The sequence below is a fragment of the Vombatus ursinus genome, unplaced genomic scaffold (assembly GCF_900497805.2).
Source record: "Vombatus ursinus unplaced genomic scaffold, bare-nosed wombat genome assembly UNPS02014794.1, whole genome shotgun sequence".
NCBI lineage: Eukaryota > Metazoa > Chordata > Mammalia > Diprotodontia > Vombatidae > Vombatus > Vombatus ursinus.
In genome coordinates, this window is record NW_020954572.1 from 26,478,721 (window position 1) to 26,495,755 (window position 17,035).

The 17,035-nt window shown below is 36.9% G+C and overlaps 1 protein-coding gene across 7 annotated transcripts in view; it reads right to left on the reverse strand.

The window, feature by feature from the left end:
• Window positions 1-17,035, reverse strand: part of CUNH15orf41 (chromosome unknown C15orf41 homolog) — a 263,471-nt gene that overhangs the window by 121,569 nt on the left and 124,867 nt on the right. For all 7 annotated transcript variants that reach the window (XR_003569815.1, XM_027869993.1, XM_027869991.1 and 4 more), the window contains 3 exons: window positions 8,963-9,042; window positions 8,519-8,568; window positions 2,861-2,928 (listed from right to left, as the gene is read on the reverse strand). Coding sequence is in view for 6 of the 7 variants with exons in the window: in XM_027869993.1 (XP_027725794.1) it covers window positions 2,861-2,928; window positions 8,519-8,568; window positions 8,963-9,042 (198 nt within the window). In the remaining variant the exon portion in view is untranslated. The remainder of the gene's footprint in view (window positions 1-2,860; window positions 2,929-8,518; window positions 8,569-8,962; window positions 9,043-17,035) is intronic.

Genomic DNA, 17,035 nt, shown 5'->3' on the forward strand with positions numbered 1-17,035 from the left:
TTTTAACTTGGTCCCCACATCTATCTTTTATTAGGTGTGCTCTGTAAAGCATCATACCTATTCTGGTGTAAGCAGAAGCACAGCCTATATTAACCAAACATTTGATATCACAACACTTTTTTTCCCATTTTTTCTTCTGCTAGAAAAAGAGGACAGGGAACATTGATGGGAGGGCATAACTACTTATAGAAAAGTGCACAACAAACACATGGAAATTGATGAAGCCTCACCTCTAAAATAGCAGTTTATAGACAAGATGGAACATCAACAATATAAAGACCCAACATGTATGTGTTTCTCAAAGGTCATCATTGTGCCTTGGAAATCTCAGGACACTTCTCTATTTCTTATATCCCTGGCCCACTATCATACATAAAAACCAAAGGAATCTTTCTAGGGTCCCTGGAAATATTCATGTCAATGAGCTACAGGTGGAAATTTTCTTTTGGATGCTTTGACCACTCTCAATGTTGGTTTTAAACCTCCAGGCTGGCTCCTTCATAGCCTTCTTTATTCATAGCATTTCTCAGTGGCTCATGACTGGCACACCCTATTCAAGAGACACAGATGAGCAAAGTGCTCTGGTGCAAAGCTAGACCCAGAACTATGCCCTTTGCCTACCTGTCTGGAGAGAGCTCCTGGTTCTATGTTGATTGACTGGGGAGGAAGACCTGAGTAAGGTGCACAGCTTAGGAGACAGGCAGAGAATATGGGTCTGAGGTACTGGACCCAACTCATTTTTCTAGAGCAACCCAGTAACATAGTAGATAGAGTACTGGATTTGAAATAAAAAAGACTAGAGTTCAAATCCTGCCTCAGTTACTTATTAGCTGTGTGACTCCCTAGGTTGGTCATTTAATATATCTCAGTCTGTTTCTCCATCTGTAAAATGGGTATAACAGCACCTACCACTCAGGATTGTGAGGAGCAAATGAGAGGAGTGTTTTGAAAAATTTCTTTGTAAAAATGTTACTTATTATTTTAAGGGATAGGGTGGTATGATGATTGTAGCAAAAGTGGCTAGGGAAACTGGCCAAAAGATCGGCGAGATGTAGGTGTTTGGCTGGTGATATAATAATACCTAGCATTTATAGAGCATTTTAAAGTTTGCAAAGTCTTTTACCTCTATTATATGATTTGAATCTCAAAACCACCCAGTGAGGTAGATGCTATTATTATAAACTTCAATTTTCAGATAAGGAAACTAAGGCCAAGAGAGGTTAAGTGACTTCTGGCCCAAGGTTGCACAGCTTGTTAAGTGTTTGAGGCAGAATTAGAACTCAGTCTTTTAGACTCCAAGTCCATCACTAATTACTAATGGCCTGATAGTGACCCTTTCCCTATCACCTTTCTAACTCTAACTCAATCCATCTTCTAACCCCAATGTTCCATTTTCCATCTGAGCCCTGTCTGAAAACTGAAATGAGATGTTGCTAGAAGTTCCTGCCCTATGGCTCACTAACATTATTGTCTAGCCTGGGATGCTTCCTGGGATAATTCCCGAAACTCTAGGAATGCAAGAGCTCTGAACCTGTCCTAAATTGTTCTGATAGATATAACCCAAAACACAATCCCTTGAATTTCTTCCATTTATTGTAGTGTTTTTACTTCATGGCTACTTTCCTCTTCATATGCTTTGATGTTTGATTTTTCTTCCCATGTGAAATATCTTACTGCTTTTATTTATTGAAATTTATTGCAGTGACTTGAGACCATTTCCCTAATTCATCAACATCACACTATGTTTTAATCCCAGCCAAACTATTGTGTCTAAAATGCCTTCCAGCTTCAAATCATCTGTAATCTGATAACATTTTTAACTCCTTCATTCAACTCATTAATAAAAATATTGAGAATTGAGTCCAAAAAGGCCCCCCGCAGAACCTTTTCTCAACCTGGCCCTGGACCATTAATAATTGCTCTACATTTGATTTTTCTTCACCAATTCTTTGTCCGCTTGATACAAAGCCAATATAATCCAACGTGCTTTGATTTCCTCTTAAGGCTATAATGTAGAGTTCCCTTAAATATCTAAATGAAATAGGTAGAAGTAATTTTGTAATACTGTGCGCTTAGGGTTTTAAACAAACTGAGGGCTTCTCTTCTCTCTGCCACTTCACCCTGTGTATCAAGAGTGGCCATTTACCACTTTCGAAATCCAAATTGTTTTTAATCAGTTGTCATTTTTTTGCAGTCTTCTGTATAAAAACTATCACATAACTTTTATTTAAGTGGGAGTTAGCTTCTGATACTGAACAAATATCCAAAGGAAAAATATCTGGCAAAACACTTATAGACACACAAATATCCATCATTTATTCTATTTTATTTGAATCTGAAATAAGAATAATATTTTTTAAATCAATAAAAAAGCTTAATGATTCTTTTACTTCCTGTCAAAAAAAATCCTAAAGGATTCTAGACAATTATTAAAAATCATAAAAAAACATATCTTAATGTGAATTTTTCTAGCCAAATATTTTAAATACATAAAGCATTTTATGGATACTATTTCTTCAGTTCCCTTCTAACTCTCATAAGGCCGAGATTATAGTTAATATCTCATGACAACAAAAGTAATACTGCAACAGATATTAAAGCATTTTTTCAGATACTTATTCTATAAAATATTAATTGCAAGCCTCTGCATGTGCTGTATATATAGAGGATTAGGTAACTGAATTCCTGCTCAGTTCTAAATCAATAAAAGATAACATGCACACCATCAATCATCCTTTACTCTTTCTTTAGTACATAATACAGTGCAATGTGAGACGTGTGTGTGTGTGTGTGTATTTTTTTAAGCATTCACTAAAGATATGTGAAGCCAAAGAAGATCTGCTTGGCTATCAGTACTTACCCAGGAAGGACAGGTTTCTCTCTAGAAGTAAGTCTCTCAGCAGGACTTCATGCTCATGTCCGATGGCACTAGATAGTTTTAGTTAAAGTGGGTAACAAGGCTGTCATTAAACAAAAAAAATGGTACCAACACAAATACAGGTCCATCCAAGACAGTGAAATGGTGATTCTCCTATTCACCCACCATTGTTTGGGAATAAGATACTCTGGACCATAGAATTGTCCAAGAAACAGAAGTTCACACATTTGAATGACAAAAGTTTACTGTAATCATTAAATATATGGGTAGAAACTGGAGCTGTGATTTCATTGATATAGGGAATTCCTCTATGGAGAGAGAGAGAGAGAGAGAGAGAAAGAGAGAGAGAAAGAAAGCATTTATCAAGGGCTTAGTATTTATTGGGCATTGAGCTAAGTACTAGAGACACATATACAAACCAAAATGACAATTCTACCCCTCAAGAAGCTTGCATGCTAATAAGAAAAATTCCTCTGTCCATGTAGGTTGGCACCTTCTCTGCAACTTATGCAGTATTAGAGAGTTACCTAGGGCACTGAGAGGGTAAGTAAGTGATTTGCCCAGATTCTCATAGACAATACATATCAAAGGTGGGATTTAGGTCAGGTCTTCTTGGCTCTGAGGCCAGTTTTCCATTCATAATGTTATGATGCCTGTCTTTAAAATCCCATGTACATATATTACATTTAATTTAAATTGATATAAAGATAACCCAACCTTTTTCTTAGTGATTCAGGGTAATCACTGTAAATACCTGTCCTTGTACTGTGCTGAAATACAGAGAGCAGTTCTCTATCTGCTTTTGAATTTTTCTGCCTCCTCCCTTGCTGTCAGGCACAGGTATAGGAAAAGCAACAATAATCAGCACCTGTTGCTTAACAGTATAGTATCTTCCTTCCACCTTCCCTTCTAGGGTACCACCTTCAGTCGACTGTGGTCTAGGAAGTAAAATAACTAAGCTTATTAATAATTATATTAAAATAATAATATAAACAGTAAATATTATAAATAATGAGCATTATGATACATAAATAATAATTAATAATAATCAATAAAGATCTGAGTGGGTGCCTAAGGGACCAGATTCAGCACAGCATCTCTAGAATGCTATTTCAGGTTTCTTGCGATCTTTTCTACTTCCAGATTTTCAGTTGTGTTGGCTGAGGTTGCCTTAGAAACCCAACCTCTGTATAAATGGGCTATTATTATAGTCACACACATAAAGGGGAGAAAATTAAAAGACCTCACATTTATATAGCACTTTAAGGTTTAGACAATGTTTTACTTTCAACAACCCTATGAGATAGGAATGGAAACATTAATATTCCCATTCTACAGTTGAAGATCTAGGCTTAAAAATGGTGAAGTCGATCAATGCCAGAAAGCTAGTAATTGCCAGAGCTAGAAATTAAACCCAATTTCCATGTCACTAGGTCCAGGGGATCTTTCAGTTAAAGTTACCTTACACTGCCTTTTCCCTAGTTTCTTAACTAGTTCGGACAAAATCATTTGTTATCAATTTTCCAGATAATTACCTAAATTCCTCATTTCACCTTGATAGTGTTGGCCCGACCTGCATCATAATTTCCTCTATGGTTTACAGCAGATTCTTTGAGCTTGATTATATACATCTTAAGACTTTAGTTTCGATAAAAATAGAGGTTATTTGTGGGCAGTGAGTATAGAATTCTTTTGTTCTTAATCAACAAGTATAAGTCAGAGCATTGAACTTGGAGTCCAAAGGCCTGGGTAGGCTGGAGTCCCTATTGGCCCTCATCTTAACCTTCACACAACAGGCAAGTCACATAACTTCTCTGATCTTTGGATTTGTACAATTGGGGGAGAGTGGGGGGTGGGAAGTATGTGCACAATAACCTCAGAGGGCTCTTCTGAGGAAAAGTCTTTGTAAAGTGTGAAGCATTAAGATTTTATCATTGTTTTAAAAAAAACACAACTTACAGTTTATAGGATATTGACATATGTTACTTATCAGAGAAAGTTGTAAGACACTATAGCAACTATTACCTCCTTTGATGTTTTCTTTTCTTTCTTTGGGTCCTCTTAAATGCAGAGTTTCTCATCTTTAATTTCTAATATCAATATCTTCCCCCAACACTTTCTTTTTGAAAAAAAAATTACAAAATTTTCATGCTTTTGTAGAATTTATTGAAGTAATTTGATTAATACTACTCAAGCATATGTGATTACTTGGGGCATCCCACATTTGAGAGAGACCTAAATTATTTACCTCTATCCCACATAAAATATGCCCTCACTTTTATGGCTGTAAATTATTTACATCCAAAATGTTGAATCATGAAACTGAGGTTACTGATGGCACAGAAATGAAACCCACAGCATTTTAAGCTTCCGGCATTATTATCTTTCCCTTCACACTGTGTCCAGAAGTTACTTTGGAAAGCTGAAGTAGAGAGTTTCCTACTTATTCTACGTCGGTAGACAGTGGAAGGAAAGGAAGACAAGATATAAGGTGAAAAGAAAGGGGAAAAAAGGAAGAACAATAACTATTGATACTTAGTTCTGGTATTCATTTTTCCTATCAGCAAATAATCAATTTTTCCTTTTATTCTACATAGAAAATTAGGGTGGCAATATTTTTGTATGGAATAAAAAGGCTTTATACCTATCATTTTAAATAAATGTGTGCTTTTCTGTCTTGTGAACTGCTGTAGTTTGCTTAACGTGAGCAATGTAAATAGCACAGAACTGAGAGAATGGTATATGAATTCCCTGTTTACTGTCGTGAGAAAATAGTAATTCTATTCAGAGTAAAATAAAATGTTTGATGAAAAACTCATACCCTGTGTTTCCTGTTGATCAGTCAAGGTCAATGATGCAAGATCATAGAATCATACAGTTGGAAGAGAACTTAGAGGCCATCTACTCTACTTACTTATTCTTCACCCCCCCATTTCCATTTTATAGATGAAAAAACTGAGGTCTAGCAAGGTCAAGTGACTTGCTTCAGTAAACATCAGAAGTGGAACTTGTATCTGTATTTTTTTGGGGGGGTGAGAGAATGATCTGTTATTATATCTGTATATAAACTTCTGGCATGGGAACTCCTTCTACCAATAAGACTGTCAACTCATCTGTAATTTACAGTCTTAGAGAGTTGTCTAGGGCATCAAATATGCTGTTCAGTGACCTGCCTATGGTCACATAGAAAGGATATGTCAGAGTCTAGACTATCCTGGTCTTATTGACTCTGGTTCCAAGGCTAGTCCTTTATACACTACTCCATGTTGCCTCAAAGAATGTAAAACTACCTCCTAAAATCTGCAATATCTCTATGCAAAAAGAAAACTCTAGAATGTAACATCCATTCCATCATATTTAACATGCTAAAAATAATGGCTAACTTAAACTTTGGGGAAAAATCTATTCCTTTATGATGTTTTACTTGCTATAAATTTACATAAAGTGCAAGAACTGGAAAATAAAGCTTGTAAAAACCAGTAATTTTACTAGCAACAGTCATCATGGAACTGCAAAAAACATAATCTAGTGAAATTCATTTACATACATCTATCATTGTCTTTATCAATTGAAATCATGTCCTACATTAAACTCTACTGGCAATAACAGAGCCAAAAAGGGAAATTGAATGATAGCAAAAATGTAAGGAAAATACTGCAAACAGAATTTATAATGCACCATAAGCAGAAACACTTAGACTTAGTCTATAATAATACCTATTATTGATGTATGGCAGTGACCATGGGGCAAAACTTGTAAATAACCTCACAAGCCATTTTCTACTCCAGCAGTACAGCAACCTAGTTTCCCGTAAGCATCTGAACTATTACTGAAAAATAGCCTCCTGGCATTTACAAAGAGGTTGACTTCATACTTTAGTCCATGCATTTATAATTAGAGAGTTATATTTAAAATCAATATGCAATCCTTCAGAAGACATTATGCTTTTAAAACCTTAACTTTAAATTGATTTTTAACTATTTTATGTGCTTTAAAATTAACATCTAATTCAGCACCAGATACTCTGAGACAACATTAGTTGTAATACAAATGTGCTGAACATGAGGTTGGCAAACTTTTAAGATTTCCAGCACTCTCATTAATTTGATGACAGGGATAGAGATGGTGTCTCTCTTTGGTTTAATAGAAAGATGTGTTGAGGCTAGTTCTGTGTTTTTATTAATTCTCAAAAGATTTTGGTTACATGTAATTACACAACTCAACATAACAGGCATTAAATATCTTACAACCCTCCACTAAAGATAAAAAAAAATCAGAGTTAAGTTTATATTTGAAGGATAAAGAGAGAAAAAAGGAATTCAAGCAGTATCTATAGAACAACAAATATTCATTATGAAGTTACAAGTCTATGTACTGTTGTAGTTTCCTAAGGGTGCAGGGGAGGGGGGAATTTGTGTTTGATGAGACTCATGAAAGGCTTCTAGAGGAATGCCTCCCAACTAGCTATCAATGAGAATCTGGTCTTGGTTAGGTAACTTATTTTGAGTTTCATCTACACTGACCAAAAACATGCAATGGGGTGGAAAAATCGGCATCTGGAAATTAAATTGAACACAAAAGTTTAGGCCAATGACTTCATATAATTTGTTAAACTTTAATATAAAGAAAGGCTTTGTCCCCTAGAATACCAGTCTTGGAATCAGGAAGACCAGAACTCAAACTCTCTTTCTGACATGTTAGTTGTTTGACCATGGGTAAGTCACTCAAACTGCTTTACTGGACCAGGCAACTCTAAGACTATGTTACAAATGAGTCATGACTCTGCCATAGTGGAAGGAAAATCCAATGTTGAAAAAAAACACAGTTCTAGATCACTATTTTCCTTGCCCTTTTCCCTACTCTCTCCCTACTAAGAAGCCTCAAAATGAAAATGTTTTCACAATAATTACAGGAATCCATTATCTCTTGTCATAATAATAATTTTTTAGCAAAGTTAGTTTAAAAAGTATTTTTATTCAATCAATTTAACTCTTTAAATCATTTCAGCATCCTTGATTCATAACCAGTGATCCTTTTTTTTTTTTCATAACAGTAAGCAGGAATAATCTCATAGCCTAAAATTCAGTTACAGAGTTGGGGAGGGGGAGTAGGATAAGAATTTAAAGAACTCTAAACGTTACTTCCAGATTTTAATCAGCCATTTAAGCAATAAGACTCTTCTTTCCTTTAAAAGGTGGTAGTCCCTGATATCTTAATTGAATCCACCACCTTTAACCTCAGGCTAGAAAGTTATTCCAATGAATCTGATCCTATTTCACCCATTTTAAATGGAACTTTATTACATTAAAAAAAATCCTTTAGAAACAGTCAAATACAATCCAGGACAGTAGGTTACCTGCCTAATGGTTCTGTACCTTTTATCTCATCAGAAACCAAGCAGTTTCAAATAAGTGTGTGAATGTCTGACTCCTGAACTGATACCTTCCCTTGGCCTGTTGGGTTTTTCTTAAGCAGGAGGAAAGAGAGATCCACTGCGACCCTCCCGTTGATTGAACGTACAATAGAAGAGCACGAAATGTGTTTTGTGAAGCAGATCTCTATGTCAGGTTAAGGCGAGACACGTCTCTGCAGAGCCTGAGCTCGCCGACTGTGCACCTAACAGTTTATAGGAAAGGATACTGTTTGATGCAGCCTACCAGTGGTCCATAACAGCAGTCATTCACGATACACTGCCAACAAATAAGAGAAGAGGAGTGGTGTTGGGCAACAGTACATACTATTACAGGCGAGCAGTGGCCTAAAAACAGTAATTACTTTTCTTTTTTTCTTTTTTTTTAAAAAAAAAAAGAGGGAGAAGAAGAAGAAAGAAGAAAGGCTATCAAGGGGCTGTTTTTTTTTCTGATTTAATCACAGAAAACAAAAATTGCATGCTTTTTATTCACTATAAAAGCAAAGCTATTAAAAACTGAAATGCTCTTCTCGCAAATATTGCCTTGCCATTTATGGTGCACCCTGACCTCAGTGATAGTTTATGATGACAGTAATTAAATGAGGTTTAAAATCCTTTACTCTGCTAGGCAGATAACAGCATTGCCACTGAGAATAGACAGCTGTGATTAATACCTGATAGACCTGATTTGCTAGAACTCCATCTGGAATCTGAGAAGGGTCCCGCAGCATACTATTTATAACGGACTTGGAGGCTGCAGAAGAAAAGGAAGAATGGTTAGCAGAGAGTTGACATAATTCTAAATGCTATGCAAGATGTGATGCACACTTGGAAAGAGAAAACACTACCAGTACTAATCATGGATCTTTTTATTTTTGGCTAGGGAAGCCTATAATGAGATTATTTTGCCAAGTTTAAAAGCCACATTGCCAGATTTCGATGATGACCCATTTCTTCTGATTGAGTAACAAAGGTAAATTAACAGGTACAGAGCCTATGCATATGCCTCCTTTCAGATAAATTAGGATAGAAAAAACTCCACTTGAGAGAAAAGAAAATATTTAACTTTTCATTACAGGTGGACAATATGTGAAACATATGGATGGGGGCAGCTTACTAAAGATAGGTCAGATTTAAAGAAAATTTCTGTGAATAAAAATACTCTACTTCAAGGAAGCATCCTTGTAACATGGGGTACTGAATTAAGTGTAGGATGTGGAGTCAAGAAGGCTCAGGTTTTGCTCAGTTCTCTCCTTTTGGACAAGTCACTTTGCTGCTCTTGGGCTCGGTCTGCTCATTTGTAAAGTGGATACAATAACATTGTCAACCTTAAAGAGTTATTGTGGAGTTCAAGTGTAAAGCATTTTATAAATGTTCCCTATTATTATCATTATTACTATTATTAAAACTTCTTAAACAAACTCCCTCCGATACCCATTTCACAGGTGGGAAATGTAGAAGGAGAACAAAAAAAAGGACTGAACGACAACAGAATTTTACGTAAAAAAGCAAAATCAAAACTGTTCCTCCTGACACCAAAGTTTAGTCAACGATCTCAACCTATTTGCAAATGAGGCCGAGGTATTGCAGTACCTATAGCTGACCAAATAAAGCTCTATTCTTAGAAGATGAACTTGGAATTGTTGCAGCCAGTTCTGACACTGGTTCTATAGTAATAGTAACTCCACCCAGATAACAAAGAGACAGCCTGTCCTGACTCAAGACCTAGGAATAGCACTAAATAGGAGACTCCACTGAAAATGAGTTTGGGGTTATAAACCCAGTGAGGAAGCTTAGCCCAGAGAACTCAGTTGAGCAAATTACAATTCTAAAACAAAAATTTACTTGCACCTTTTCAAGAACATTTTCCAACAAGCTCTGAACTACTGAAATCATCTATTACTCCTATGGAAAATCCTTTTAAGAGGCGTTACAGGATAGCGAAAAGGGCACTGGATTTGGCGATAGGAGCCTTGATTGTGAATTTTAGCTCTAAAACTTATGAGCTATGCAACCACCTTTTCCCTTACTTCATCTTTCTGCAATTTGTATGGACTGCAGAAAGGTCAATTTAGGCTTGGGGTAAGGAAAAAGTTCCTGAGGATTAGAGCTCTTTCTAAGAGGGATGGGCTGCCTCAGGTAGGGAATTCTTTGTCCCTGGAAGTCTTCAAGCAAAGAAGGCTCATTTCTTGGGACAGTTTTTAGAGAGGACTCTCTTTTTTGCTATGGTCTAGCCAAACTACCTACTTGCTATTCCTTATACACCACATCCCACCTCCTGCCTATGACTGGCTGTTCTTATCCTTGGAATGCACTCAGCCCCTCATCATCAGTTATTAAATTCCCTGGATTTCTCCAGGAGGCCTTTTCTGGTCTTCCCCAACTCCTTAGCTGGCCATAAACTCTAAGATAACGTCCAATCTACTCCGTATTTTTCTTGAATGTACTGGTTTATATATGTTGTCTTCCTCACTAGGGTGTAAGGTCCTTGAGGGCAGGGGATGCTTTTACCTTTTCCTTGTATCTTGAGTGCTTAGTACAGTACTATTGTTATTCAGACATTTTAGTCACATCTGGTTCTTTGTGACCCCATTTGAGATTTTCTTGGCAAAGATACTACAGTGGTTTGCCATTTCCTTCCCCAGTTCATTTTATAGATGAGGAAACTGAGGCAAACAGGATTAAGTGACTTGCCCAAGATCACACAGCTAGGAAGTGTCTGAGGCCAGATTTGAACTCAGGTATTCCTGACTCCAAACACAGCCACCTAGCTGCCCCTCCTAGCACAGTGACTGCACATAAATGCTTATTGATTGAATATGAGTTTGTTTAGATGGCATTCAAAAGCCTCTTCCAAGTCTGAGATTCTATGATTCTAAATATTATTAATGGACATGACCAGGCTGTGAGAAAAGATCACTCCCAACCTTTAAAAAATGTGAATGGCGGTAGCTAGGTGGCAGAGTGGATAATGCTCCGGCCTTGGAGTCAGGAGGACATGCGTTCAAATTCAGCCTCAGACATGTGATACTTACAGCTGTGTGAACTTGGGCAATTGCCTCATCAAAAAAGCAAAAAAAAAAAAAAATGTGAATGTATATTATTCCATAGACCTCAAAGCACTATGAACACACTAGACGTTATCCTGTAACATGACTACTGATTCAGAAAGTGATACTCATTTCTTTCTGACCACTCTAGGGTCTTCTCACTAGAGATAGTCCTAAATGAGGATTATTCAAAGTTGTGCTGGTAACCAGTTCTCCAGGGGAAAAAATATGCATGATACACTTTTAAGTTTTAAGTTTAATTACACTTAACATTTTCTTCAACGTTTTCTTAAATCTAGAAAATCAAGAAAACAATAAATCAAACCCTGATTTATATTCGCCAGTTTCCCAGGTGTGAATACTCAGACTGAAAAGTTCAAACTAGTTCCTTCACACCCCCTGGCTAGTTGACTGGAATCTGGGAATACTGATTAAACCATTTCATATATAAAATTAGCAGCTTAAACAGCCCCATGGCCCTAGAATGCCTTAACACAAATAAGGTCTTAGGGGAGGGAAAAGATGTGGTAATAATTGAAATATTTAGGGACTACCCAAAGCTTTAGCCTCCATTAAGTCCTACTCCAAAATCTCACTGGAGTTGCTTTAATGCACTCCATATTCCCCCACTTCCCCTAAAATGTCAGGGTTTTGGGTTAAGTAGAAAACAACTGAAAAAAGGGGAGGGTTGATAAGATTCTTCTATTCATATTACTTAATAATAACAGTTTATCTCACAAGATTTTAAAGCGGATTAAATAAGACAAGCACTTTGCAAACCTTGAAGCCCTATACAAATATTAGTTCTTCCTCCTTTTTCTCGATATTACTATTATTATTGTTGGAATTTACTACATTTATTGGCAATTGACCTTAAAAAAATGATTTGTGATAAATGAACCAACATATCCACAAGAGAAAAAAAAGTCATATATATAAAACTCGCTAAAAACAGCTAAAAAACCCAGGCATATATGTATACATGGAGAGAGAATAAGAGAAACAGTGAGACACAGGGAGATTGAGAGGGAGAGGGGAAGGGGGAGGGATGGAAGGAGAGGGAGAGAGGGAGAGGGAGAGAAAAACCACAAACTCCACCATCTCTGATGTCCATTAAAATTCTAAAATTCTAGGGTAGTAATTGGCTGCATGTGAGGGTCATAGTAGAACTACATTCTTATTTCTCCTTAGGATGCAACACTCCTATACGTAAAAACTAAGAGTTAGAAAAAAAAAGATTTCACTTGAGTTGATCTGATCTTCCCAACAGTTTAGGGATACTTGGTAAGTAGCAAACAATCAAAGTATCCTAAGGAATTTTTTTGTCTTCTCTAGCTTGACCAAAGCCAAGAGGAAGAGCCGGGAGGCTTGCTCCACAAGGGACAATAAGACAATAAGACAATAAGGAGTTGAACTCTACATATGAATACTGATCATTCATATGGATGGATGCAGAAATGTAAAGTAGACAAAAACTAACTTTGACACAGACTATAGGAGTGTAAATCAATAACTACAACAAAAAACCTAGAAATTGCCTCTGGTAGACAATGCTTATTCTTTTTACTAAGTGATGTGGGATCCAAGGGAAACATTTTTTTTCATAAAATATTATAAAGATGGAAAATTATGAGAAGTTTCACCTCATAAAAGAAAAAAGTAATGGAGGGAAAGACTAATTTACAAAAATCTTGGCAAGAGACTGAAATAAACAAAAGACATCTTGAGGACATTTAAAGATGAAAAAAGAAAAACAGAAAAGATTTGTAAAGATTTTTATAACAAACTACTTTAACCATTAATAAGCACAGCTACTACATCTGTACTCTAAAATCAATCTCCAAAATACTTCATGAAGAAATGAAGCTAACATGGAATAAAAAGAAAAACATGGGTTAGATTAGACTAAATATACACAAAAGAAACCTAAACTAGAAAGGGCAGAATTGTGACCAGATTAAGGGAGAGACTGCCAAGCTAAATGAAAAAGGGGAAGATACTAAAATCTTAGAAAAAAAAATGTAGTGGACCAAAAGAATACTTTCCCATCTCTACAATATTTGTATAAGAATAATCAATATATACAACACAGAAACCCTGATGAAGGAATGAGAGGGAAAAGGAAGTCTTCTGCAAATGTTACCTTACAAAAGACTCTATCTTTCTAATCACACAACTGATTGAGAGGTAGAGAGACTACAAGTACTAATTGTACTTGCTGTTGACTATAAAAATGTGCTTAATTTGGTGGAGCAGGTGGAGCAAAATTCTATCTAAAAGTATCTCTTCTAGCAATGTGCATTAGAATCACTGAAGAATCTTTGAAAGATGTAACAGAAGAGATAACTATTGTGTGACTGCCCAATTACAAATATAAAGAAAGGTATAAAACAGGGAGATATGAGTTCACCAAAGGTATTTTATGACAATGGAGCACAAAATCCGAATGAATGAATAAGAAATGTGTTTGTTGTTGTTAATTCGTTTTTTCAGTCATGTCCAATTCTCCATGACCTCATTTGGAATTTTCTTAGCAAAGATACTGGAATGGTTTGTCGTTTCCTTCTGCAGCTCATTTTTACAGATGAGGAAACTGAGGCAGACAGGGTTGAGTGACTTGTCCAGGATCACACAGCTAGTAAGTGTCTGAGGCCAGACTTGAATTCATGAAGATGAGTCTTTTTGATCCAGCCCAGTGCTCTATCCACTGCCCAAACTAGCTGCCCCCTCATCTTCTTCAGACTTTCACAATGGTCTTTTCATTGTTCTATCTTCCTAAGGACTCTCTCCTCTCTAATCAATCCACCATAGGCTTCCTAAAGAGAAATTCTGAATATGATACTAACTGGAGAATTCTTGTTCCCTGTATGTAATGTTTCAGAAAGTTCTGGATGAAATTAGGCAAGAATCTATCCTTTTTGTTGTTCAGTAATTTCAGTTGTGTGTGACTCAGTGATTCCATTTGGGGTTTTCTTGGCAAAGATACTGGAGTGATTTGCCATTTCCTTCTCCAGCTCATTTTACAGATGAGAAAACTGAGACAAATAGGGTAAAGTGACTTGCCCAGGGTCACACAGTTAGTAAATGTCTGAGGCTGGATTTGAATTCACAAAGATGAATCTTTCTGACTCTAAGCCCAGCGCTCTATCCACTGTACTACCTAGGTGCCCAAGAAACATGTAACAAGTGCTTAATAATAATAATCACTCCATTTATCTCGGATAAACACTTTGAATACATAATGAACCGTGTCCAGAACTGGGCTTAAGAGAAAGGGCTGGAGTGCCTTTAGGAAAGGAAATTATGTAATGTTTGTAATGATCTCAAGCATCTCCTTGAAACATCTTTTGAACTTGAACTAAAAATTTCAAAAGGCTTTGCAAACTTTAAAGCATTCTATAAATGCCAGTATGCTGCTATTGCTATTGCTGATTGATGACAATGTCTATAAGTCATAGAATATCACAGTCTCTGAAGAATTCAAGTTGGGGGTCACCACCCAAAAGACAATGGAAAAGTGTGCAGTGGGTATGCATTGGCTACAATAGAGGAGACTCTGTAGGAGCACTCCAAGAACTACAGGAAGCCTGGTCATGTAGCAAAAGCATGAACTAACTGATGGAAAGTCTCTATGTTCCATTGACACAATATTAAAAGATCTAGGACAGGGGGGGTCTGTAAATTTAAAAAAATATGTATCTGTATTTCAATATCGTTGGTTTCCTTTGTATTCCTATGTATTTTATTTTATGCATTTCTCTCCTGGCTCTGTTCCTGAGTTCCTCTTTTTTGCTTGTATTTATAGCTTCTGGGCTTAGCATAGTACCTGGCACATAGTGAGCATTTAATATATGCTTGCTTCTTTCTTTCCTATGCTATTAAAAGCATCATTCTGAGGAGTCCACAAATTTCACCAGAATATCAAAGAGGTCCACCACACAAACACACACACACACACACACACACACACACACACACACACACACAATTTTAAGAACATCTAATCTAGAGGAATGCTCCCAATATTTTGGGTAATAATAACATTCCCCTAGAGGCAGCTCAATGACTCAGTGAATAGGGCACTGGGTCTAGAGTCAGAAAGACCTGAATTCAAATCCAGTCTCAGACATTCACAAATTGTGGGACCCCAGGCAAGTCACTTAATCTCTGTTTGCCTTAATCCACAGAAGAAGGAAATGGCAAACCATTCCATTATCTTTGCCAAGAAAACCCATATAGGGTCATGAAGAATTGGGCATGAGTAAATGACTGACCAAGAACAACATTCCCTTGGGTTCAGGATTTTGGGGCAAGTAGGGGCACAAAGTCAAATAGGATGATATGATGTGGATGGGCTACAATTTGAACCAATGGAGAGAGTACTCACATTGAAGAGATCATGGGTCATTTGAAATATCTAAGTAATCAGAGCCATAACAGCATTGCCATTTATGTAATTCAGCACTTAGTACTATAGCTTAAAGTGTGCCACAATAGATTATTGATAGAAAAGACTAAAAGGGGTTTTCAACTTTGGAGGAAAATCTATGTCTTGGCTAGTGCTATATACCTCAACTATGTGTATATCATCAAAAAAACAAAACAAACCATATATATGCATATGTGTATGTGTGTATATATATATATGCATATGTACATGTGTATGTGTATATGTGTATGTATATATGTATAAATACACATTCATATACATATATACACACACTTCCATTATACCTTAAATCAATCAAATATATAAATATTTATACATAGACAGTCACACTCTTTATTTCCATGATTTACAACCATAGTCCCAGCTGCTGGTCAAGCATTTATAGAGAACATGGAGCATAGCCCCTCCTGGAAAGAGGTCCTCTCCCCACTGGTCACTTCGTCAAATGTCCACCATGTCCAACAATGTGGAAAGATGATGCTCATAGACAAGCTTCTCCTCACTGGTCCTTTGAATCAGGTTAAGTATTTCAGTTTGCAGGTAAAAGACTCATCTATCTCCAGGAACAGCTGCTGCTGGTCAGCAGTCTTCTTGTTCTCGTGGCTGGTGGTTGCTGGGAACACCAGCTGAACAGCATAAGGCATTGATATGAGAACTTGAGGAAAGTAGAGGGGGAGAGAGCTTGAGTCTACCCTGGGCTCAAGGTCTCCAGTCAGTCACTGACACATCTGATCTTCAAACTTTCTGCTTTCCTCCTTCTCCAGCTGAAGGCTGGGGAACAGGCGCAGCTCCTCAGATGAACTCTTCATCATTGGGCACACAGTTGGCACGTGGCTCTCTGGGCCCCTGGTCCTGACGTAGGGAGTGTGGAGCCATGAAGAGGAGATGCCCTTAGTAGGCAATCACAAAGGCTTCATGCCCAAATGTCCTGCGCTGTGTCACTAGGCCTCTTTCTGTATCTATAGCCTGGCCTGTTCCCATGACCTGGGGACATTACAGCTTTTTAAATGGCTTTTAAAAAAGTAGTCGCAGATCTGACCATCTTCAGAGCCTCTGATGTTATGGGAAGTCTGGGTGGTTGGGTGTATATGTATGTATACATACATACACACATACATACATATGGTTAATTGATTTAAGGTGTAATCAAAGTTACTTTCACACACACACACACACACGGTCAATTGATTTAAGGTGTAATCGAAGTTATTTTCTCTTTACAACAGATACTAAGAGGCAATGTGGTA